Source organism: Mytilus edulis, chromosome 2, assembly GCF_963676685.1.
Source record: "Mytilus edulis chromosome 2, xbMytEdul2.2, whole genome shotgun sequence".
NCBI classification, from domain to species: domain Eukaryota; kingdom Metazoa; phylum Mollusca; class Bivalvia; order Mytilida; family Mytilidae; genus Mytilus; species Mytilus edulis.
The window spans coordinates 4,191,507-4,218,919 of NC_092345.1; the positions used below are offsets into that span (position 1 = coordinate 4,191,507).

The 27,413-nt window shown below is 33.1% G+C and overlaps 1 protein-coding gene across 1 annotated transcript; it reads left to right on the top strand.

The window, feature by feature from the left end:
- Positions 1-727: 727 nt before the first annotated feature.
- On the top strand, positions 728-23,743 carry LOC139510096 (protein lifeguard 2-like). The gene is made up of 11 exons (XM_071296348.1): positions 728-848; positions 1,137-1,333; positions 7,218-7,315; positions 8,520-8,584; positions 13,016-13,072; positions 15,512-15,602; positions 16,427-16,464; positions 17,078-17,165; positions 20,825-20,941; positions 21,430-21,477; positions 23,198-23,743. Exons 2-11 carry the CDS (start codon positions 1,156-1,158, stop codon positions 23,342-23,344), a joined length of 927 nt encoding a protein of 308 aa, XP_071152449.1. The 5' UTR covers positions 728-848; positions 1,137-1,155; the 3' UTR covers positions 23,345-23,743.
- Positions 23,744-27,413: the final 3,670 nt, after the last annotated feature.

Below are 27,413 nucleotides of genomic sequence, written 5' to 3' on the forward strand. Positions count from 1 at the left end.
AATGGGGAATTTGCCAAAGCGACAACAACCCGACCATAGAGCAGACAACAGCCGAAGGACACCAATGGGTCTTCATTGTAGCGAGAAACTCCCACACCCGTAGGCGTCCTTCAGCTGGCCACTTAAAACTAGAGGCTCTAAAGAGCCTGTGTCGCTCACCTTGGTCTATATGATTATTAAACAAAGGAAGCAGATGGATTCATGACAAAAATGTGTTTTGGTGATAGTGATGTGTTTGTACATCTTACTTTACTGAACATTCTTGCTGCTTACAATTATCTCTATCTATAATGAACTTGGCCTAGTAGTTTCAGTAGAAAATGTTAGTAAAAATTTACAAATTTTATGAAAATTGTTCAAAATTGACTATTAAGGACAATAACTCCTTAGGGGGTGGGGGTGGTCCGGGAGTTTGAATTCCCCCTTTTTTAACAAGAGTAATGCTTTAGAATAGAGACATATGACTTGGTTCAAAATTTGTATCTGCAAGTAAAGTAGAATTTAAAAGATTTTTTCTTATTCAAAGTAGATACTTAATAATTTTTTCGCTATTGGAATTTCCTACAATGTTGTTGGTTTTTTTTAAGTTAATAAATAAATCATGTATCTACTTGAGAACTCTTTTGAATGATTATTAACTAAACTACACAAACCTTGGTTTCACGATCAGAAAAATACTTCTTTAATTTAGGCCGCCCTTATTTAGGAATTTCCAAAAATAGACGACACCTGCGTAATTCCGCTCCCCCTTTCATGTAATCCGGCCCTAATCTATATTTAACTTCCCGGTTTTTGGAACTGCGCTTCACAAACATTGACAAGAGAAACAATTTAGAATTGCCTATACTGTAAGATTTTATTAATATAAATCTAGAGAATGATTTGTAAATGACATTTTGCTGTTTAATATGTAATCATGACGTTTTGGTGGTCCAAATAATTATTTTGAGGCAGATGACTGAGGTGTTACATGTGAACTGAGACTAGTCTTAGCTGTGAAAAAGACATAAGTCCGTATAAAACATATTTAAATACTGATTTTTAAGTAAACTGTACAGCATGACCAGTCTTTTATATGTGAAAAGTATTTTTCAATTGTAGACATTGAGGTCTAATTACAATGTTTTTATTTGTAGATAGAAGATATATTTTATTATGGCCTATAACCAGGAACCAAATCAGACATCATACCCATTGGGGTCCAATTACAATACACAGTACAGTACACCAGCAGCACCGCCTCCAACATACGCTTCAGCAGTAGATCCTCCTCCACAGAAGTCATATAGTTCAGGTGTAGCTCCTCCTCAATCCAACATACATGTACCTAAAAGTAAGTGTTATTTATACAACATAAATCTTCATAGATACCAATTTTCTTGGATTGAGGAAAACTTATATTTTCATGAATATTTAATTTGCTTAAATGCTTTACCTTTACTCACACAATTCACAAAAATTGGTTAAATAGCTTTTGTTTAAAAATGACAAATTCATGAAATTGTGAACAACAAACATAAAAACTACAAAAGTATTGGTACGACATATATGACATTGTATAGTTTTTGTGTATAATATGTTGATATACATTTAATTTTGTTTGAAAAAAAAGGACTTGAGAAAACCTTAGTATTTTGGTAAAGATTGCATAAACTGCAATCAAAAACCTATGGTACTTATAGATTATCGTTGATCATCTCAACGAGATTGATTTTCTCGCTTGAGCTGGTACAGCGAAAGTGAGAAGAGATGACCAAAGATAATCTGCTTATCGCTATTTTACCTATGACGACGTTGTCAATTTCATGTCAATTTCGTTAGCAACGCCACGTGGTCTCCTTAGTTTCTAGCGATAATTTGTCCATCTTACGCGAGAAGCATGATATGAAAATTATCACAAAAAGAGTTCAAAAGAAAAATGCACAAAATTGTATCGTTATTCCTACGATATGAGGGCAATAAGAAGTACAACAATAGTTTAGGCACACAAGTATAATTCCAAACAGTTACATCATGTACGTGTACAACGTCATCAGTATCAGTGCTAATCTATGGAGCGCATCATAAACATATACATATCGTTACATCCCCTTTCTTAAGAAAAAATCTTTAATGTTCTTGTTCTCAAAATTTCTTTGAACTGATCATAACTCGCGATTGTGCCATTGAAAGTATTAACTTTTACTACAGAACATATTTACAGTCCATCACTAGAAACCCTTCTTTTATAAGTCCATTATAAATTCACAATATCAAAACCCTAATCTAACTCAAACTAAAAATTTAAACAGGCACATATTTACAAAGTCCATTCAACGCACTACTGTACATACATAGTCCTGAAGATGTTTCGGTCTACTACGAATACGTTCTGAGGTTCTGATAGTTTGTTTTGGTTCTTGGTGTTCAATCACTTTGTCGTCTACTTGATTATCGATGGCGATCGGTTGTGCTTGATTGTCAGTACGATCCGCGGCTGTTTGAGTTGCTAGATCTAATTCTGACTGTTCAATCATCGGCTCTTTAGTTAGTATCAAATGTCTATGATTTCTCCGATAAGTGCTGCCATTTTCGGTGGTCACATTGTACGATCTAATATTACATTTCTCATCAACCTTTGCTTTTGTCCATTCTTTTCCGTTTTTGAACGGTTTTATTCGGACTATATCTCCTTTCGCTAGTTCGGTCTTATCTTTAGCACTACGATTGTAATAGCTACGCTGTTTCTCCCTTTGAATCCTCTTGTTTCCTACAACATCTGTTTGAATGTCTGGCTTCAATAATCTTGACGCCGACGGTAATAGCGTTCTTCCTCTTCTTCCAAACATGCGTTGTGACGGAGAACTATCCAAGCCTTCAGATGGTGTATTTCTCCAATCTAACAATGCTAAATACGGGTCTTTAGTATCCTTATGAGATTTCACCATTAACCTTTTTGCTGTTTTGATAGCGTTTTCAACTTTTCCGTTTGATTGTGGAAATCTCGGTGAACTTGTTGTATGCGTAAATTCATACTGATTCGAAAAATGTCTAAACTCGTGACTGTTGAACGGCGGTCCATTGTCTGAAAATACACAATCAGGTAGTCCATATCTCGCAAAATGTTTCCTCAAGATTCCAATTATTTCTTTTCCTTCTTGTTATTTAATCTGTCGATTTCAAAGTAGTCGGAATAGTAATCAATGGTCATCAAATAGTCTTGTTGATTATACTCAAAGAGATCGCAAGCAATTTTCTCCCATGGTCTTGTACAGAGTTCATTACTATGCAAACTTTCTTTCTGTTGTTCCATGTTGAATGCATTGCAAGTTTCACATGTTTTAATATAACTTTCAATGTCCGAGTTCATATTCGGCCAATATAAACATTCTCTTGCTCGTCGTAAGCATCCTTGTATTCCTATGTGACTAGAATGCACTTTTTCTGTCAGATCTGCTCTTGCACTATTCGGCACTACAACCCTATCACTTTTGAAAATCAATCCATTCTGAATTGTAAGTTCTTCTCGAAACGGAAAATACTTCTGTATCTTAATATCTACGGCATCCTTGTTAATCGGCCATCCTTTCTTTATAACTTTCCAAAGCATTTGAAGTTCTTCATCTTCTGCGGTAGCTGATTGTAGTGTTTTACATCTTTTGGCGGTGATCGGTAAAAATTGAATCGCATTCACAGTTTCAACTTCCTTCTCGGTTTCCGGTCGTATATCTTGTCCACTTAGTTCTTTGTTAATATATGCTCTACTCAATGTATCTGCCATATACATTTCTATTCCTGGTTTGAAAACAACATATTCAAACTTTTGTAAGCGTAACAACATTCTTTGTAGTCGTTTCGGAGCGGTAAGCAAAACTTTCTTACATATAATCTCAAACGGTTTGTGATCTGATTCGACGACGATTTTTCTTCCATATGTGTATGTTTCAAATTTTTCCATTCCAAAAACTACTGCTAGTAATTCTTTTTCAATTTGAGCATAATTTTCTTCGGTTGGTGTTAATGCTCTCGACGCATAGCATACTGGTTGTCCCTCCTGCAACAAGCAAGCATCCAGTCCTGATTTCGATGCATCACACTGTAAAATGACTTCTTTCTTTTCATCAAAGTATCGAAGTATCGGTGTATTTGACAATACGGTTCTTTTCTGATCAAATGATAGTCCGTGTACGTGAGGATCCCATTTGAAATCATTTTCGGACTTAAGCAATTGTCTAAGTGGAGCGGTAGTTTCGGATAGACACGGTGCAAACTTCTGTACATAGTTCACCATGCCCAAAAGTCTCTGAACTGCTTGTCGGTCCTCAGGTATCGGCATTTCCGTAATAGCTTTGACTTTTTCGGAGTCTATTTTCAGTCCTTCAGCGGTAATTCTATGACCAAGATAGCTAACTTCCTGTAATCTTAGTTTCAGTTTGTCTTTATTTAGTTTCAAACCTTTCTGTCTACAACGATCCATTAACCCTATCAGGTTCTTATCGTGATCTTCTTGTGCGTCCTTGTCGTTAGTTCCGCAACCATATATCAAGATATCATCGATCATGATTAACTTTCACGCCTTTTAATCCCTCGAGGGCTTCATCCATTCTACGCTGGAATTCCTCGGGTGCTGGCGATATACCGAACGGCATTCTTTTCCAACGGTATCGTCCCCACGGAGTACCGAAAGTTGTCAAGTAACTAGTCTCTCCTTCTAACTGCACATGCCAAAATCCGTTTTTTGCATCTGCTACCGAGAACCATCTTGCTTTTTCTAAATCTGGTAGCAAGTCGTCGATCGTCGGAGTCGGGTAATGATTCCTTTTCAACGCTTCATTCCGTGGTTTCGGGTCTATACAAAGTCTTATTTTTTCCGGACGATTTCGTGACAACCACCATCGACGATATCCAATCGGTCGGAACATCAACTTGTGAAATAAAATCTTTTTCAACTAAAGTATCGAGTTCATTTTTTATTTTGTCTCTAAGTGCAACTGGCACTTTCCGTGTAGCGAGCTTGACTGGCTTTACGGTTTCATCAATGTCTTACTTCAGTTTTCCGGGTAGCTTTCCTTCTCCCTTAAACACATCTGGATATTGCTTTTCAAGCGTCTGTTTTGATACAACACTTACAGTGCTATCAGTTCTATCATCTACTTTCGAAATATTGTCATTGTGAATATTAACTTTGTTCACAGTAATTAATTTCATCCTCTGAATCGCTTCAGATCCAAGAATCGGCTGAACATTTCCAGTTACAACTACGAATTCTAAATTGTACCATTTCTTATTCTATGGATTGACTATTGTGATTTTCCTCTTTCCAGCAGGCTTAGTTTCGGTCTTGTTGAACATAACAAGTGTCTGATTTGACGGTTTCAATTGCACAAGTTCTTTATCATTGAATATCTTCTTTTAGTCTTTTGTCGGAAGAACATTGACGGTCGATCCACAGTCGAGTTGGAACTTAACTTGCTTGTTTTGAACATTCATAATTGCATTTATTCTTTTTAGTCCAACGGTGTTAACGTCTTCAACTATGAACATATATTCTTCATCGGACATATTTTCATCATCGGATTGTTCGATGTTGTGAACGGTTCTTCTGTTCTTTTGTCTAAAATTCGGCTTGTTTGCACTCAGAGTCGTTCTTCCGGATTCACATTTGATTTTGAAATGATTTGACTTGCCACATTTTCCACATGTTTTGCCCCATGCTGGACATGCTTCTCTTTTCTGCACGTGTTGTCTTCCACAATACTTGCAATCATCGAACTTCTTATCGGTTTGCGGTCTCGGAGTAAAGTTTTTTCTCGGCTTCTGATCCCGTCTCCTTACATACTGGACCTCTTCTTGTGAAATATCTTTCATTTGTATACTTGTCTTTTCATTTGCGCGGCAAATGTCTACACAACGATTCAAAGTTAGTTTCGCATCCTGTAATAACTTCTTTCTTGTTGAATTTTCACGTAGGCTAATGACAATTCTGTCTCGTATTAAGCTTTCCTCTATTGTGCCATAATTACATGTTTTGACTAATGTACGTAATGCAGCAACATATGTATCAATGTTTTCACCTTGCTCTTGGTCTCGTTTGTTGAAACAATATCTCTCATAAGTTTCGTTCGTTTTACCAATGCGAAAGTTCTCAAATTTCTCAATAACGGCATCTATATCATTAGTTTCACCTTCGTTAGCAAACACGAATCCGTCAAAAATTTCTAGCGCATCTGCGCCAATGCACGTTAAGAACGTAGCAGTTCTTGTTTTGCCCTCTTGCTTCTCTAATCCTGTTGCAATTTCATAGTTAGTCCACATTCGTTTAAAGCGTTTCCAATTTGTAGCAATGTTTCCTCGAAAATCCAATTTCTGTGGAAACGGCAGATTAGTGTTAATTATGCGTTCCGTAGAAATTATTGCCTCAGCGACCACTTCAGCTTCATTATCAGACATTTTGATAATTAATATATATGAAAAGTTTTCTTCAATAATTGAAAATGTTTTCGGATATAAATTGTTAACAAGTCATAAAAAACTCACGGTACATAGCGAATTGTATGTCCTTGAACAAAACGTGTAATCCAAACAATGCCGGGATGCTGGCGTCTCGCTTCAAATGTTATTTATAAACTTTCCGGTGCATATAATTCACTAATATGATTTATATTGTCCGTTTGCAACCACATCTGACACCATGTATCGTTATTCCTACGATATGAGGGCAATAAGAAGTACAACAATAGTTTAGACACACAAGTATAATTCCAAACAGTTACATCATGTACGTGTACAACGTCATCAGTATCAGTGCTAATCTATGGAGCGCATCATAAACATATACATATCGTTACAAAAATAGCGATAATGACTTGATATCTACATGTTCAAAGATTGTATCTCTGATAGTTAAAAACAAATGTTGCAGTGAAGTGATCATTATTCAGATCCTATCTAGTAAATGTCATGCAATTTATTGATGATATGTTTATACTTTGATATTTAAGTTACAATATAATGAGTATTTGAATAATCATACTTTTTTTTTTTATTAAAAATTACATAAGTAATCAATAGGGGATGAATCTGTTTATGTACAATCATGAACAAAGGAAGATAACTCCATCTCAAAAAATTAACTTGCCTTGCTAAATGTATAGCTACAATTTAATGCATCTTTAGCAAATTTGTCAAATTGAATATGATAACCAGAAATGCATGCAACACAATACTTTTTTTTTCAGATAGAACAGCTGACAGTAATTATGAGCCAAATTTTGCAGATAGTCCATTTGGTAGTTCTTTCAGTGACAAGGCTGTTAGAATGGCATTCATTAGAAAGGTAAGTGGTTAGATGCTTTTCTCTCTACCTCTCTACTCATTTATAAGTAAAGAAATTGAGAGACATAGACAAAGTTGTACTTCATTATTACAGGATATTACATAAAATGATATATGGATTTTAAACAAAATAAATGTGGAATTGCATTGAAACCTGTTAAAAATAAAAAATTTCTAAGGGTTCCACGGAACCCGGTGTCTCGCCTACTTTTGCTGTAAATCGCAGGCTCAACAAAAGTGAGGAAAAAAATCAATAAAAATATTCCTCTTGATACTATCTTATGATTGTAAAAAGGCTTCTGTCCAAGTTTGGTAAAAATCCAGGATAGTTTTTGAATCTAATAATGTTTTAAAAACTTTAACTGCAGACTGTATGTAATATTAACTGGAAGAAAATCTAAGTCCTTTTATAAGTAAAATACGGAAAAAATGGATTTATTTTTGCACAAAATTTACTTCTGGATACTATCTTATGATCATAAACAAGCTTCTTTCCAATTTTGATAGAAATCCAGTATAGTTTAAGAAAGTTATTAAAATTTCAAAAACTTTAACCACAGAGTGAATATTTGTGGATGCCCCCGCTGCCGCCGCCGCCGATGACAGAATGTAGGATCACTTAGTCTCGTTTTTGCGACAAAAGTCGAAGGCTCGACAAAAAGAAGATATGGTATGATTGCACATAAGACAACTGTCCACAAGAGACCAAAATGACACAGACATTAACAACTAAAGTAGCTTTAAAAGAGAGGTAAAAGATACCGGAGGGACATTCAAACTCATAAGTAAAAAACAGAAAAACAATAAAATTGTATACACAAAACACAATAGTTAGTGTTTGATCTATTAATTGTACAATGCATTAAAAATATGAAAATAGCTTGATTGAGATTGTTCATTTGTAATTTTTTTCTCAGCTTACTTATGCTCAACACAGATGGGATCTGGACCGAAATTGAATGGAATCTGTATTCTTCTGATAACAAATACAGAGGAATGCATGTCTCAGCCAACAAGAGAAGAATGATTTGTTTTGCAATTTTATAAATGTATTTCCCATATTTTTTCAAAATAACCTAGGTAACATGTACAAACAAAATGCATACATTTAGAATTCTCAAATACAATGTGCTAATGTAATACATTACAGTTAAAAATAATTTGTTTTGAAATTTTTTATAATGAATATATTTCTTTAATTTTAGGTGTACCTTATACTGATGGTTCAGTTACTGGTGACCTTTGGATTTGTTTGTCTGTTTTCTCTTGTGTAAGTAATAGCATACCATGGTATTCATTAAAATCAAAGCATTGTATAATTTTCAACTTTTGGTGTACTAAGTTTTTACAACAAACTTTTTATACGACTGCAAAAATTGAAAATTTTTTGGTCGTATATTGGTATCACGTTGGCGTCGATGTCTGCGTCATCGTCATCTGAATAATTTTAGTTTTCGCACTCTAACTTTAGTAAAAGTGAATTGAAATCTATGAAATTTTAACACAAGGTTTATGACCACAAAAGGAAAGTTGGGATTGATTTGGGAGTTTTGGTCCGAACATTTTAGGAATTAGGGGCCAAAAAGGGCCCAAATAAGCATTTTCTTGGTTTTCGCACTATAACTTTAGTTTAAGTAAATAGAAATCTATGAAATTTTGACACAAGGTTTATTACCACAAAAGGAAGGTTGGGATTGATTTTGGGAGTATTGGTTCCAATAGTTTAGGAATTAGGGGCCAAAAAAGGGCACAAATAAGCATAATTCTTGGTTTTCGCACAATAACTTTAGTATAAGTAAATAGAAATCAATAAAATTTATACATAAGATTTATGACCACAAAAGGAAGGTTGGGATGGATTTTGGGAGTTGAGGTCTAAACAGTTTAGGAATTAGGGGCCAAAAAAGGGCCCAAATAAGCATTTTTCTTGGTTATCGCACCATAACTTTAGTATAAGTAAATAGAAATCTATGAAATTTAAACGCAAGGTTTATGACCTTAAAAGGAAGGTTGGGATTGATTTTGGGAGTTTTGGTCCCAACAGTTTAGGAATAAGGGGCCCAAATTGGGGTCCAAAATTAAACTTTGTTTGATTTCATCAAAAATTGAATAAATGGGGTTCTTTGATATGCCAAATCTAACTGTGTATGTAGATTCTTAATTTTTGGTCCCGTTTCCAAATTGGTCTACATTAAGGTCCAAAGGGTCCAAAATTAAACTTAGTTTGATTGTAACAAATATTGAATCTTTAGGGTTCATTGATATGCTGAATCTGAAAATGAACTTAGATTTTTGATTATTGGCCCAGTTTTCAAGTTGGTCCAAATTGGGGTCCAAAATTAAACTTTGTTTGATTTCATCAAAAATTGAAAAAATGGGGTTCTTTGATATGCCAAATCTAACTGAGTACTTATGTAGATTCTTAATTTTTTGTCCTGTGTTCAAATTGGTCTACATTAAAGTCCAAAGGGTCCAAGATTAAACTAAGTTTGATTTTAACAAAAATTGAATTCTTGGGCTTCTTTGATATGCTGAATCTAAACGTGTACTCAGATTTTTGATTATGGACCCAGTTTTCAAGTTGGTCCAAATCAGGATTCAAAATTATTATATTAAGTATTACAAGTGCAATAGCAAGAAATTTTCAATTGCACAGTATTCAGCAATAGCAAGAAATCTTCAATTGCACAGTATTGTGCAATAGCAAGAAATTTTCAATTGCACAGTATTGTGCAATAGCAAGAAATCTTCAATTGCACAGTATTGTGCAATAGCAAGTATTTTCAATTGCACAGTATTGTGCAATAGCAAGAAATATCTAATTGCACAATATTGCGCAATAACAAGAAATTTTCAATTGGAGTTATCTTTCTTTGTCCAGAATAGTAGTTGAATCAACTTAAATCATTGTTTTATACAATATACAATGTATATTCAATTTTACTACCAACTGATAAATTAAAACAATCTTTAATTTTAGTTTTTTGTGTACAATTTGGAAATTAGTATGGCATTCATTATCACTGAACTAGTATATATTTGTTTAGGGGCCACTTGAAGGACGCCTCCGGGTGCGGGAATTTCCCCATTTCCATTCTCAATTTTATTTACCATACAGTGAAAACAAGCACTTTTTTTTACATTTTATGATGTATTTAAATAAGTAGTTATTGTTTCAAACTCCATTAGAAATTTGAATTGAGATCAGTTTTGGAATAAGGGAAAGGGGGATGTGAAAAAAAATTGGGGGGTTGGGGGGGGGGGGGGGTGGGGGGGGGGGTCAATTTTTCTCATTTCAGATTTCATAAATAAAAAGAAAATTTCTTCAAACATATTTTTGATAGGATTAATATTCAACAGCATAGTGAATTGCTCAAAGGCAAAACAAAAATTTTAAGTTCATTAGACCACATTCATTCTGTATCAAAAACCTATGCTGTGTCAACTATTTAATCACAATCCAGATTTAGAGCTGAATCCAGCTTGAATGTTGTGTCCATACTTGCCCCAACCGTTCAGGGTTCAACCTCTGCGGTCGTATAAAGCTGCACCCTGCGGAGCATCTGGTTTATAATATGTTTCTAGTACGACACAGAGGCAGTTAATATCATGAATATCTTTAAATGTGCTGTAACTATAAAAACACAAACATTAACTGTATTACAGTTTTAATTGTAGACATGGTGTATTGTCAAGATGACTTCTAGATTATACAATCAAACCTGCTTAATGCGGGGTTCACACATTGCCGATTATTGTTCCCGTTTGAGATCAGACAGCGATACGACACGAAAAGTGAAAAAGTCGGATTAGTACCCTCAATTATCTGGAATGTCCAATTATTGTCTGAATGCAGTCGTTTTAGTTCATAACATATTCCTACTGGTCGGGAAGGGTCTGTATAGTTCGGCAAAGCACCCCGACAGCTAGGTGTGTCCCGTAACCTTTCGGGGAAACTCAGCCGATTTTGTCTAGTCGGATTACAATCGTGCCTATGTCGTAACAGATTCTGCTGTATCGGATCGAATTCCTAACAATGTTCTGTGTATTCGGGACGGTGTCCTGTGGAACTGGAATGATCTGGAGAAATTTTTCATTGCTGTTTTTCTGCCAATTGAGTCCAGATTGCATCCAGATCTTGTCGATTGCGAACCATTTTTGCCGAAACCATTCCGAAACAGTCCCGTTATTAATTCTAAATTCGTAAATGATACCCACGTCAGAGTCCCGACAATTACAGAATACAATACGACTGAGACCAGACAAAGCCGTTTGCAATGCGATAGAGCGGACCGTGATAGGATTACGTTCTGACAGTACCTGATCATTCCGAGTATGCCGACAGTTTTCGAACGGATAACTTCCGTCAGCGTCGGTTCATTGTCTTGTCACTATCTGATCTCTGTCGGATTACATTCGTTAGAATCGGGACGCAGTCGTGACAGACTCGGTCGAATTTTACCTGGCGAAAGATACAAACCGGATTAGAAGCGGATTTAGAACGGGATTATCGGGATACATTCGGTTGGAAATGGTTGAATATCGACGCTTCCTGAACAATATCTGATTGTTGTCGTGATTAAATTTGTTTTTTTTACAAATTTTAATTAAAGTTTGAATTTCCATCCACGATTCATAGGATCTTGATCAGACTTTTAATTAATTTTAAGTCCTGTCAAGGACGGCAGTAAAAATCGTGAATGTGTGACCCCAGTTAAGAGACCACCTGTATAAAGCAAAAACCTGAGTTAAAAGACCACCAATTTTAGGTCCCTCTGTAGTACATTTCGTATAAATGGAACCTGTATTAAAAGACCACCTGTCTTAAGAGACCACTTTGTATGCCCCACCTACTATAGTAGAGGGGTATTATGTTTTTCTGGTCTGTGGCTCCGTTCGTCTGTGCGGACGTCTGTGCGTCCGTCCGTTCAGGTTAAAGTTTTTGGTCAAGGTAGTTTTTGATGAAGCTGAAGTCCAATCAACTTGAAACTTAGTAAACTTGTTGCTTATAATGATAAAATCTTTTTAATTTTGAAGCCAAATTAGACTTTTGACCCCAATTTCACGGTCCCCTAAACATAGAAAATGAAAGTGGGAGTTTCAGGTTAAAGTTTTTGGTCAAGGTAGTTTTTGATAAAATTGAAGTCCAATCAACTTGAAACTTAGTACATATGTTCCCTATAGTATAATCTTTCTAATTTTAATACCAAATTAGATTATTACCCAATTTCACGGTCCATGGAACATGGAAAAGGATAGTGCGAGTGGGGCATCCATGTACTTTGGACACATTCTTGTTGTCTCTCCCTTTAGTGGTGGCTTAAAACCGGTTTGGCTGTACATGTTTTATGCAGTGTAAGATCTCCACATTATGATTCAATATCTTGCTCTATCATGCGACAGTCTTATATTTGACATAACACATCTCAATTTTTATACAAAAGCCAAAAACTCCATTTTATTTTTAATGAATTTAATGCAAATGTTTATAGAATAAGATATTGTCTTGCAAGATGTAAAATAAAAGTTATCATTTATATTATTCCAATAGTTGAATCAAAGTAACTACTAATAAAAGGGGACAATTCAATCCAATTTTACAAATAGCTAGCGCCACAAAATACAAGTGGATCATTTCTGTTCAAAATATTTACATTTTTCTCAAGTTAAACAACCAATTATTATTTGTTTTTCCTTTCAGTAAACCAATCAAAAATTTTATACAGACAACAGGAATTTGGTTTTATTTGGTATCAAAGTAAGTATATAGTTAATATTATATCACACCTGCATATAAAGACAGTAGTATAGGCAGAGATGGGTCTGATTACTTTCAATGTAATTGATTAAATTACAATTACTTTGTCATTTATACGATTAAATTAAATTAATGATTACATCATTTCTGAAAGTGTCTGATTACATTAATGATTACATTAGCAAAGTAATCATGATTACATCTGATTACAATGAATTAAAAAAAAACACATTTTGAATGATATGAATAAATTAACATTTGACACAACTAAAGCACTTTTTAGAAAGGATTTTGTTTTATATATTAGAAAATGATAACTTCAGACTTCATCTATTTAATAAACCACAAAAGTTCACAACATACTTTGTTACATTGTGTCACTGGTTATGACCCATTACACTTTATCAGCATTGATCTCTGAATTATTTTCACTTCAATTGAATATGGCATTGTAAAGAGTTTGCTGTTTGTCTTCTGACCTCTTTGAGACTTTATATGTATTTCAAGGTACAGTTTATGGAAGTTAAGGCCAAAATATGGATGAAATAAAGTTACCAGTTAAAAACTATGTAAAATTTTAATAGAATTGTTTAATCAAATTGAAAACAAAATACAAGTCCTATAAATCATTGCATTTCACATGTCCAGTGAAAGAAAATACAAAAATTTGCTTATCTTGAACAAGATATTTGTCCAACTTTTAATTTAGTTTGTGCTAATTAGATAAATTTTCACATGTCTGATTAATCTTTTATCATATACATTGTCCTACAGCTATACTCAATTGGAAATTGCAATAAAAACAAACCTTAATTGGTTTCCTACCTGTCAATTCAAAGTTGACAAAAATCACAATATTAACAAAAGATCATAATTCAAGATTAAAGAAAAGTATAATATTACTTGAATATAACAGTTATTATCAAATATATATATATGTACATTTTTAAATTGTGAATATATGTACAATATCTTTTACTAAGGCCAGTACAATATATTTTACTAATTGTATTATACGTCTCTTCTTAGGCTATAAATGATGACTTTTCAATACTGTAACAGTTTATTTTTTACTGAAGTATACAAATCAATTAACATGCTTTATAAAGTAAACCAAACTATCTTAACATGTAAATATTTCTTAAATAAGAATAACAAAATTGTTCATTTATTGACCATAAACACAGTTTAAGATTTATTTTTATTGTAATCAGAATGTAATCAAATAGTAATCAGGATTACAGGGTATTTTGAAAAGTAATTGATTAAATTAAATTACATGTAATCAGATTTTTGGCTGATTAATGATTACAATGATTACTTGAAAAATTGTAATCAATTACAGCTGATTAACGATTACAATTACAATTACCCCAAGTCTGAGTATAGGGCTTTCTCACATCTTTATATATAGATAATAGAAAAGGGCACCTGCATCAACCAGAGGATTATTGTTGTTGACCATTAGTTAGTCTGTTAAAGAGCTCATCAGTGCTCATGTTTTATTGTTATTGTGTACTTTGAATGAAATTAGTTCTTGCTTATTTATCTCCTTACCAATATATAGAGAATCTCGTAAATCTTTTTCAATATATCATAACCATATCAACTGAAGACACCAATATAATCCCAAGAGCTCCGTTAGAGGTACAAAAATGTATTATTTCGGTTTAGGGATGTTGTGTGCGATATTGAACAAGCCATGATATACACTTATTATATACTTCAAACAGTTGTTTGACACATTCCCCATTTCCATTCTCAATTTTATGTTTGAACAAATTTTTGTTTTGATAAAGCCTGTACATGTGACTTCTCAATAATATAACGGATATATTATTCACAAAATTTACTTGTATTTACTACTAATTATAATAAAGAAGATGTGATATGATTGCCAATGAGACAACTGTCCACAAGAGACCAAAATAACACAGAAATTAACAACTATAGATCATCCTACGCCCTTCAACAATGAGCAAAGCCTATACCACAAAGTCAGCTATAAAAGGCCCCAATATGACAATGTAAAACAATTCAAACGAGAAAACTAACAGCCTCATTTACATAAAAAAGAATAACGAAAAACAAATATGTAACACATAAACGACAACCACTGAATTACAGGCTCCTGACTTGGGACAGGCACATACATAAATAATGTGGCGGGGTTAACCATGTTAGCGGGATACAAACCCTCCCCTAACCTGGGACAGTGGTATAACAGTAAGTAAGAAATTATCTATTTCTCAAATGTACACATTTTTGATACATGTCTTTAAGGAAAATTACATTAATGTATAGTATTTCAAAAATTAAGTAAAACTTGAAATATAAAAATAGTATATTTTTTCTCAATGAACAATGAAAGTGAAATTAGAGCATAGCTTTTATATTTTTATTAAGATTTGTTTAAAGTGATGTATGATTTAATTACAGTGCTACATTCCTTGTGACTTACATAGTACTAGTATGTATCCCATCAGTCAGACGAAAGTATCCAGGAAATTTTATTTGCTTGACAGTTTTTGTAAGTACAATTTACCATGGATAAATAATTTAGAAATATTTACATTTCAAAAAGCATATATATTCAAAGTTTCACAAAAATAAAAAAAATTCCATTTTAAATATTGAAAGCTTTATTTGTGTTCAACATTTCTTGTAATTAAAAAAATCGATAATGGACAATCAAATTTCTTAAATAATAGTCAGTTTCTCAGGCTAAGACATTGACTTGGTCACTCCTTAACAAAGGATAGCAATCATCTACCACCAATCCCTAAAAAGTTAATATCATAAAGACGGTTATTTTTATGAAATATAAATGTATCATCAATTTTGATGATATTATATAGAGAATAATACATGGCAAAATCCGTATCATATGTTGTATCATCCCGAGACACCAATAGCAGCCCAAGGGCCTTTAGGCGGCTATGGATTTTGCCATATGTTATATGCTTTATCATATATTTCAACAGGAGAGTATTATATTATATGATAAAGGGTATGCGATAAAGGGTGCGCATCAAAGTTGCACGATATGGATTAAACAGCAGGCTATTAATCAAACTACTGTATTTACTACTAAACATATGATAAAGTTCTATATATACTTTTCCTTGACTTGTTTGTGGATACTAGATTTCATAGTTTTGCAGATGTCTAAATTCAAGTCTATAGAAAAAATGTATTTTGCTGAAGAATTAAATTTTATGGTTTGCCTTTACCCACAATAATCCATGAAAATGTGTTTCTGATAATAATCTTTTAGAGATATATATTGAATCCAATGAATGAGTGACACTCCACAGGATAAGTTTTATGGAATAACATTCTTGTTCTTTTCAGACCCTGGCGTTTTCTTACGTGGTTGGAACAATCAGCAGGTAGGGCATCTTATAATCACACAAATATTTAATATCTAATTTCAGTTGTCAAAGTTGTTATGTTAAATTTTACTAATATGTGTCTGATTATTTCAGGTCCTACATTCCTTGTAGTGTTTGTTTATTTTTCACACCTGTTCTATATTTAGATGAATAATTTAAACCTAAAACCTGTTACAATGCCTGAACACATGCCAGAAATTGCATGGATTTTTTTTTCAAATCTAAGAAATGCATGTACCTTTAATGTTTTTATGCAAAGTGATGCATTAAATACACATCAACATCAGAACAACGATCAATGCATCTCCTTTGCAAGAACTAATCAATTATTACACATATCAAATTTATAATGTCCTTTTTTTGTATGATCAGTACAAAAAGCTTTGATAAGCCATAGCAGGGTACATATTAATGCATTGTCAAGTTCATGAGGTGTTCAATCAAAATATGGAATATATTTGCTAGTAATTAGTTATGTGTTTTTTTTATAATTTTGATTTAGGATTAAAGTTGTCAATTTAGCAGTATATACTTTTAATTTGTACTGCTGACCATTAAAAGTACCATTACTTATCATCATGTGTGTTATTAATTGTATTATTTATTGTAGTTATTATGACACAACCAGTGTATTTGTGGCAGCAGGAGTAACATGCCTTGTCTGTCTGTCTTTATCTCTGTTTGCCATCCAGACTAAGGTACGATATGGTTAATTTTGTATTATTCAGAAAAACAAGGAGTAAAATAGAAGAACTAAGTGTAATCTTTTGCAAATTTAAAATGCAAATGCCTTGACACTTTTATATTATTTCATTCATGAAATAATAACGTGATTAAATCAACATACTCAAAGCATCCAAAGCAGATGTTTATCCGGGGCGGATCCAGCCATTTTAAATGGGGGGAAAGGGGTGTGGTGGTTCAACTATATGTCCCCATTCAAATGCATTGATCGTCAAAAAAAAGAAGGAGGGTTCCAATTCCCTGGATCAAACACTGTTATCTCGTCAATCCATATTAAAATTGTAGAATAATCCGCCATTTTGTCACTTTTTCATCAAAAAATTTCACTTCCAGTTTTATTGCTTATACCTGATTTAAAGTAAAGAGACACTTGAAAGACTCCAGATTATTACCCAATTAGAATACATACAAGTCGAAACTGCCGCAATCTCATGAATATTGACTCAGCCCTTTCCATGGTAACGGTGTAAACAAACAAGTTACGGAAACAATTATTTTTTTACATTGATGGATTCGTTAATAAAACATGAAAAATAAAAGTTACCTTTGTTTACCCTCTATTTGCACTTGTACAGGTAAAAAATGACCAGAGACTCACACAAAAATAAAATAAATAAATAATACAGAATATAACAAAACTTTTTGGTTGAAGAAGACTTCAAGTCTTCTGAAGGCCTATGGTGCTGACTTTAAAATCATTGAATCTTTGTATGCCGCATTCGTTTCTGTGTGTTACAATTTCATAACAACTTCTGATTCCTGACACCAATTTTTACACATGATTAAGCATCTGAATCATTTAATTTGTAAATTAGGATTGAAAACAATCACTATTGTAAATATGTGGGTCCTACTAAAATGTGCCTGGGTAAATAAAAAGCGCCTGGGGAAAAGAAAAAGCGCCTGGGGAAGAAAACATAGCGCCCGGGGAAAATAGATAGATATTTTATTGGCATGAGACAACTTTGTGTTGATGAAATAAGTTATGCACATTATTTTTTTTAAATTTTAGAAGTAATTTTCAAATTCAAATAATAGACATTTGTAATAAAACAAGTATGAATGTTTCAATTTTAACAATAATATAATTTATAAATACTATTTCGAAAGACTGATTATAATGGATCACAGTTTATGCGGAAGATTTATAAAATGTAAGAAATCAAATGACATGTTTTTCAAAAACGATATCAAAATGAAAAATGTAAAAAAAAACGACTTAAATTTCACAGATAAATATTAATTTAATCAAAATTAAAAGAGTTACACATAATACATCAGCAAATAAAGCAGTACTATACATGTACCGTAGTTAAAACAAGGGGGTATAAAGCAGGAGTTTGTTTTAAATTTAAAAATAAGCATTAAAACCCTGATAAGCATCGCCATTGAAACAGTTTTAGTTTCATAAAAAAGATATAATAAATGTATATCAGCATCTGCATAAAATAGTGTTCACCATGCAGTTGCGAAAATATTAGACTTCAGGCATCATATCCACATTTATATTAAGGACAAAACAAGCAATGATTAGTTTTTGTTTTTAAGGAAAAAAATTATATTTGGTATCGGGACAACTCACCCAGTTTTTATGTTTGGTATTGGTCTGTTTCGTCCTGAGTTCTTTCGCCCATAGTTCGCCCTGTGTTCATTCTCTTTACTCTTATCAAGGATTTGTATAGTAAGATCTTACTATACAAATCCTTGCTCTTATCAAGGACGTTTTATAATACGTCCTTGCATAAAAAAGTATTAATATTAAGGGTATCGTTAAAAAAACCTCTGAAACACGATTTAGTGAAAATCATCTGTTCCATATTTTCTTCCCAAGGTATGACAATCGTTTTCAGCCAATCAAATTCTGTGTTTCTCATGATCAATTAATAAACCAATCAAAAACGTTTTCTCTGAAGATTATTCTAAAATGCTAGATTTTGAACTTGTGTTGTTTTCATCTATAGTTGTAAAATCGTGAAATCATGGCATGTATATTTTCATCTGCAAGCAGGTTCTTACACAGCTTAAGGATAAAAGCATGGCTGATTGACAAAATTCAATGATGCAGTACCACCATGAAGATAATAAATAGTATTTTTTTCACTAATTTATATACATAATACTTGTTGTAACATATTTTATTTTTGTAATCAATTAAATCATTTAAATGACAATGCACTATTCTTTTTTCACAAAGACCAACAAACAGGTTGGGACCCCCCCCTTTATGAGTGGTGTCCCTTAAATGAGGGACTGTCCCTAAAACAAGGGGTCATTTTACTGTTGAAAAAAAAAAAGAAAATTTTTAAGATTTTTAACTCAAAAGTGGGAAAATTCATTATATATTTGGAACAACTTTTCTAAATGAGGGGTCAAATTAATAAAGAAGATATATATAAGTTTAGAAACACCACAAAATTCTTTTGGCATGTTTTGATCATTTAAAACTTGCTAGATGCATAGTTCTTGGGGAAAAGTTTCATCAAATGATATGAATATAAACATGATAAAGGTGCTCATTTTTACAGTGGGTTGTAATATTCTTCCAATGAGGGTTACCCCTCATTTGGAGTGTTGTTCCCAACCTGTTAAAGGTCCATCTTTGTGCATAACTCAAAATTGGAAATTTCAACAAGCATCTAATATTCTGACACAAGAAAATAAACCCTGGTTTGCTAGCTACATGTTCATCTTTTCTACTGATTTAATAACTAGAATCATGCAAACAGACTTAAGAAAAAGGCATGTAAGTTCATCATACAAATATGACACTTTTTCTAGACAATCCAGATCGTGCAAAATACTTCACTAAAAATTGTAACCTTTAAAATTGTTGTTGCGCACTAAAAACACCCATGGGAACTTTCAAAAGTTGGCGGGTATGTAACAAGTCTTACTATTTTTTTGCCCCATTTATGGGCGTTATGTTTCCTGGTCTGTCTGTCTGTCCTGCTTCAGGTTAAAGTTTATGGTCGAGGAAGTTTTTGATGAAGTTGAAATCCAATCAACTTGAAACTTAGTACACATGTGTTCCTTATGATATGATCTTTCTAATTTTATTGCCAAATTAAAGATTTTACCTAATTTTCACAATCCGCTGGACATAGAAAATGATAGTACGGATGGGAAATCCATGTACTTATGACACATTCTTGTTTGTAGAAAAAAACAAACTGTCATGACGATAATGGAACAAAGCAGGCTGGGTTAGTGGGGCTGCTTTTATGGTAATTCAAGTTACCTTTTATTCACCTTCTTCCACCTCAGAGCTATCAGCTCTTTGATTTATATAACTTTTGAATATTCAATATTTACAAAGATACAGCAATGGTAAGTGAACATGTTTATTTCATCAGTGATTAAAATTTTATTTAGTTATACACAAAAGTACAATAGAAATGAATGCAGCAGTCTAAAGGATAAGTTTGGAAATAAATATCAAAATGACATTTTTATACCCTGTGATCAATGAATAAAATTGAGAATGAAAATGGGGAATATGTCAAACAGACAACAACCCCATCAACAAGCAGATAACAGCATACATTTGGCCATTTAGGGATACACTTCTTAATGTTGTTTTGTAATATGTAGCTTATTTTATTTTGTTTTTTAGATTGACTTCACTTTGTGCAGTGGTCTATTGTTTGCCTTGGTGATGGTACTGATCTTTTTTGGAATTTCCTGCATGATATTTGATTTTATTTTCCCAGCCGATGTTTTCACATGGAGGGTAAGTCTATTTTATTATTCTTCATGGTTGATTTATTACAAATTTTGTTAAGTCTTTGGAGCTCACCTCTCTCAAAAGGCCATATTAGCAATATTTTGTTTATCTGTTTAAATAACGAGATATTTGTCTATAACATAAAAAAAACAAAACATTTCAATTGAGAAAAATAATGGCCTTATTCATGTTATTCACAACAAAATAATTTACCAAAAAAAATATGACAGACATGAACCAAAACAATCACTGAATTACAGGCACATAAAAAATTTGGCGGGGTTAAACATGTTTGTGAGCTCTCTCCCTAACCTGGGACAGTGGTGTAACAATAAGTGTTGTTCATTATCTTTTTGTAATAAGGCCAGTTTGCACACAATTTGTCAGGAATAATAAATGTAGGGTTCTTTATAAAAGCATCTCATTTTGTTTTGATCGAATGAACAAAAATTTTCGCCAGGGATAATATTTTTAAATGTTTTAATTTATTTTAGATAATGGATTGTGTCTACGGTGGCCTTGCTGCTCTGGTTTTCAGCCTGGTGAGATATTTATTATAATGACCTGATGTTGTCACAGAGATGTGAATAGCAGGGGCTCAGCAGCTCATGGCCCCTTAATCTAATTGTGGGCCACTTGAATTTGTTATATTTAACTCATCATGAAAAAACTATTGACTCATGAAAATACAAGACAGGCAGTTACTGTAAATACAGAAATAATAGCGTCCATTTATTTATGCGATTTTTGAAAAAAAATGCGAGATTAATTATTGCAATGTCAGGAAAATCTGCATACAGATATTATTAGTTACATACTATGTAACGAATTTATCTTACCGACTATCTTTATTTGTTGAATTTAGACTAGAGTTGTCTTATTTGCTATCATGACACATCTTCTTATTTCTATATTAAAGTGTTCAAGTGTTCAATTTTAAGAACCTTCTTCTATTGGTCTGCTCTAAAAAAAATATAATGTAAACAATAACTATTTATTATCAACAACCTTGATGTAACAATATTAAACAGAACTTTCAATACTTTTAAATAATCAAACAGTGCCAAAGTCGTAACTCCACGACTAACCATTGTATTGAATGAAGCCCCACCTCCATACTAACTTATATTGAATATACACAGTCTGCACACGGACGCTTTTAACTAATCATATTCCTAGAAATGTATAGGAGGTATGATAAGATATATGTCTATCCAATATAATAATACAAGTTCTTATTATTGCTATACTCACCCAATCGCATTATTGGCATTAATAAAAACCTTGCGATAATTTTTGAATTTACAGTACCTAAAATTCAATCTTTGAGTCAGTAACTTTTTCAGAACCTTTGAAAATTCACTTCTTTCTTTCTTATATAAACAAAAATACATTGAAAGTTATTGCAAACTCATTTTTTTCACTTGTTTTCTCACCTGTTTACAATGAGGTTTCAAACCCATGAGGATTTGCATATTTAAAGACAGGATGATAACCAATATTCTGCAGCACAAAATGCAGGAATAATTGGTGTACAAAAGGGCAAAATGATTTATCACCTTAAATCTTATAGTCTCTTTGAAAAGTTTTATGCACATTACATTGTTTTAATACGAATCATCAAGTAACAATGTTGAGATTTTTCTATTGCCGCCTATAGATATTCAGTGGCCAATCAAGGGGGAGTATTCCTGTTGGTTGGAACCCCCCTTTTTTGGAAGATCAATGCATTTGAATAGGGACATATAGTTGGAACCCCCTTTTAAAAATGGCTTGATCCGCCACTGATATTTTATAATTCAATCTATCAACATACCAATGCTACTTGCACACTGTTACCTATTTAATAAACAGATTCTGACTGGTAAGGTACTACATATTGTGAAAGAATCATATTTTGATTGATTCATCATAAATATATGGACTACTGCGGACTCATTATTATTAGTGTGTTACCAATTTTCATGGGAATCGTGGGTACAGGTGAACTACAAATTCAAATGTTTAACAAATTACAATTTTCTATAGTCTTTTTATGCAAAACCATGAAATCAAATATCCGCAAAAATGCAAGTTTTCATCAATCCATGAAAATAAATGAATTCATAGTATCTTTTTTTCTGTAAAGAGGAATAAATGTGTAGATCAATTAATTTTGTAAAAAAAAACTTGACATCAAGGCCAGGAAATCACAAGCCATCTTTCCCACTAGAGCTATGTACCATGTTCTTTGCTTAATAATTAATTTGTCATTTTTTCCAGTTCCTTGTGTACCACACTCAGAGGTTGGTAGGTGGGAGGAAACATGATCTATCTCCCGAGGAGTATGTGTATGGAGCCTTACAGCTGTATATGGATATAGTCTACCTCTTCTTGATCCTTTTGGCTTGTTTTGGAAAGGGTAACTAAACAAGAACAGAATATTCAAGACTTTATTTTACTTTGCTAGATATTGTCAGTAACTATTATAATCAAAAGTTTATACAACTCATTTTATTTTGGTACAAATTATTTTCTGTCAAAGTTTCAGAAAAATCATGATTTAAATTTGAGTACAAATATTTTTTTTTTGATATGGTATTTAATAATTTCGATTAGTTCAAAAATACTTGACTCAGCAGTCTGTGATTTTACAAATCCATTTTTTTCCCTCAAAGTATTAGTCATGTAAGTAAGTTTTTTTATAATTATGTAAAAGATGTGAGTGGTGATGGGTGTATTCAATTTCAATTTTTCTTTGATTTTTAACCGGATTTTTGTGACAAAAATGTCGGTTATTGATTTGGGGATGTACGGCGGGCGGTTGGGCAGGCGGGCGGGCGGGCGGGCGGGCGGCAATCAAATGTTGTCCGTGCATTAACTCATGAACCGTTCAACCAAAGCTTTTAAAATTTTAATATGTTATTACTGACAACTATACAAAGGTCAAGTTCAATAATGGCGATTTTGACTTTTACCATTCAGGAGTTATGGTTCTTGAAAGGCGGCAATCAAATGTTGTCCGTGCATTAACTCATGAACCGTTCAACCAAAGCTTTTAAAATTTTAATATGTTATTACTGACAACTTTACGAAGGTCAAGTTCAATAATAATGGCGATTTTGACTTTTACCGTTCAGGAGTTATGGTTCTTGAAAGATTGAAAAATGGAGTTTTCAGTCGTGTCCGTGCATTTACTCATGAACTGTTCTACCAAAGCTTCCGAAATTTTAATATGTTGTTACTGATGACAGAATGGAGGTCAAGTTCAATAATGACAATTTTGACTTTTACCGTTCAGGAGTTATGGTTCTTGAAAGATTGAAAAATGGAGTTTTCAGTCGTGTCCGTGCATTTACTCATGAACTGTTCTACCAAAGCTTCCGAAATTTTAATATGTTGTTACTGATGACAGAATGGAGGTCAAGTTCAATAATGACAATTTTGACTTTTACCGTTCAGGAGTTATGGTTCTTGAAAGATTGAAAAATGGAGTTTCCAGTCGTGTCCATGCATTTATGCATGAACTGTTCTACCAAAGCTTCCGAAATTTTAATATGTTGTTACTGATGACAGAATGGAGGTCAAGTTCAATAATGACAATTTTGACTTTTACCGTTCAGGAGTTATGGTTCTTGAAAGATTGAAAAATGGAGTTTCCAGTCGTGTCCGTGCATTTATGCATGAACTGTTATACCAAAGCTTCCGAAATTTTAATATGCTGTTACTGATGACAAAATGGAGGTCAAGTTCAATAATGACGATTTTGACTTTTACCGTTCAGGAGTTATGGTTCTTGAAAGATTGAAAAATGGTGTTTCCCATCGTGTGCGTGCATTTTCTCATGAACCATTCAACCAAAGCTTTTGAAATTTTAATATGTTGTTACTGATGACAAAATAGAGGTCAAGTTCCATAATGACGATTTTGACTTTTACTGTTCAGGAGTTATGGTTCTTGAAAGATCATAAAATGGCGTTTCCATTCACGTCGTTTCATTTACTCATGAACCATTCAATCTAAGCTTTTCAAATATTATTATTTCAAAATGTTGATACTGATGACAAAATGGAGGTCAAATTTGATATTGATGATTTTCACTTTCACCATTCATCAGTAATGGTTCTTGTGATATTGCCAGGACACAAATAAATGTAAATAAATCCGGTTTGCTGTCGTTGTGACAGCCTCTTGTTTTTTAAATGATTGTAAAAAAATTACACTTTATGCAGTCAACCACCCACAGAAGAGGTCTTGTTTTATGATCAATATTTATTTTACATGATATTTTAAATTTATACTTTTACTTCAATGCAGTGATCTGGAAGGATTTTTCTCTATGGGCCCAGGGCCCCTCAAAAATAAATTCAATGGGCCATTTAAAAAAAATATGGGCCATGTTGTCAAATGAGTGGGCCATTTGCATGATTTGAAATGACTACAGTGAAAAAAAATTAATGGTGTATATTTCGCCAAAGAGGTGGTGGTACATTTTTTGTACTTACCTTACTGATTCTAAATAATATCATGGATATTGTTGCTGTGATTTTGTAATTTCAATTTCAAAGAATATAAAATAAGTTCTTCCAAACCAGACAATATTTAAGATAACCTTTATTTACAATGTTTAAACTGGTACTGTTGTCTTGTTCATGCTCATGTGTTTTTTACATTAAATTTGGGTCTTCCTCGAAACTATACTTATTCCAGCGTTTCGTATTAGAGGACGTTTCTGGCATATCCTCTGCACTTCTTGTATTATTATTACTTCATCAGAATGACAATAAATAACAGTAGAGAGTATAATTAAATGATAGAACAAAACAACAATTCGTTGAAGGCATGTTTACAAAATGTCAAAATGAGCCAAAGACCAAAAAGTGACGAGGAAAGTTAAGCGCCGCCTTTAGCTTTTCTACCTCACTAGCTAAATTTCACAAATTTAAAGTTGTTTATGAAAAATCATACCATGAATGATGGTTAATTACCTGTTTTGGGTAATCAGTTGTACTGCATGGTTCTATTATTATCATATGAAAACACCCGAGACGTCCCAAAAATATATAGGTGCTCCTTTCATTGGAGGAACATTACACAGTTGAGTACACACACATGGCGGCACGAAATACGATCGTTAATCCATTTTGATGATATTAAAACGTTTCGAAACAAAGCGAAAAATATCGTGCGCCACGTGGGCACAAACATAAGTCACTCTATGCGCCATTTCTGGTCGATATGCGCTATAGGCGCAGGGCACACGTCCTTCCCGATCACTGCAATGTAATTAAGGTGGCTTGTGGGTACAAAAATTTCAGCAAAAAATTAAACCTTTATTTTTTTATTACAAATTTTATTTATTACACTATTAGTTATTAATTTATGATATGGTAAAAAAATCAACCCAAAAGATTTATTCGGTTTGGCCCCAGATGACTTTTAAAATGTTTATATCATTGAAAAAGCTCCAAATTATCTCCCTTTGGTGCAAAAGTGCCATTTTTTGGCATTAAATTTGAAATATCTTTTTTATCTCATCGATGACCTATATTTTTTATTATTGTTATCAAATAAGCTGTACATAAACTAAATAATTGTAAAATTTAAGCAATTTCTGTAATTAGGTTATTTTTTTATTTCGATATTACCTCTATTTCTCCTATTAGTTCAACAGAAAAAAGGACGTTTACAAAAATGTATGCTTCTTCCAGAGGCAGATTGTGAGCTTGAATGAACGGTGACCCCTTTGTTTTATTTCATTTTTGTCGAGCCTGCAACTTTTGTTGCAGAAAGCTCGACATAGGGATAGTGATCCGGCGGCGGCTACGGCGGCGGCATTAGCTCACTTCTTAAAAGCTTTATATTTTAGAAGGTGGAAGACCTGGATGCTTCATACTTTGTATATAGATGCTTCATGTTACGAAGTTTCCGTCAGTCACATGTCCAATGTCCTTGACCTCATTTTCATGGTTAAGTGACCACTTGAAAAAAAAGTTCAAATTTTTTGTAATGTTGAATTCTCTCTTATTATAAGTAATAGGATAACTATATTTGATATGTGCGTACCTTGCAAGATCCTCGTGTCTGTCAGACAGTTGACCTCGACCTCATTTCATGGATCAGTGAACAAGGTTAAGTTTTGGTGGTCAAGTCCATATCTCAGATACTATGAGCAATAGGGCTAGTATATTCGGTGTATGGAAGGACTGTAAGGTGTACATGTCCAACTGGCAGGTGTCATCTGACCTTGACCTCATTTTCATGGTTCAGTGGTTATAGTTAAATTTTTGTGTTTTGGTCTGTTTTTCTCATACCATATGCAATAGGTCTACTATATTTGTTGTATGGAATGATTGTTAAGTGTACATGTCTAGCGGGCAGATGTCATGTGACCTTGACCTCATTTTCATGGTTCAGTGGTCAAAGTTAAGTTTTTGAGTTTTGGTCATTTTATCTAATGCTATATGCCATAGGTCAACTATATTTGGTGTATGGAAAT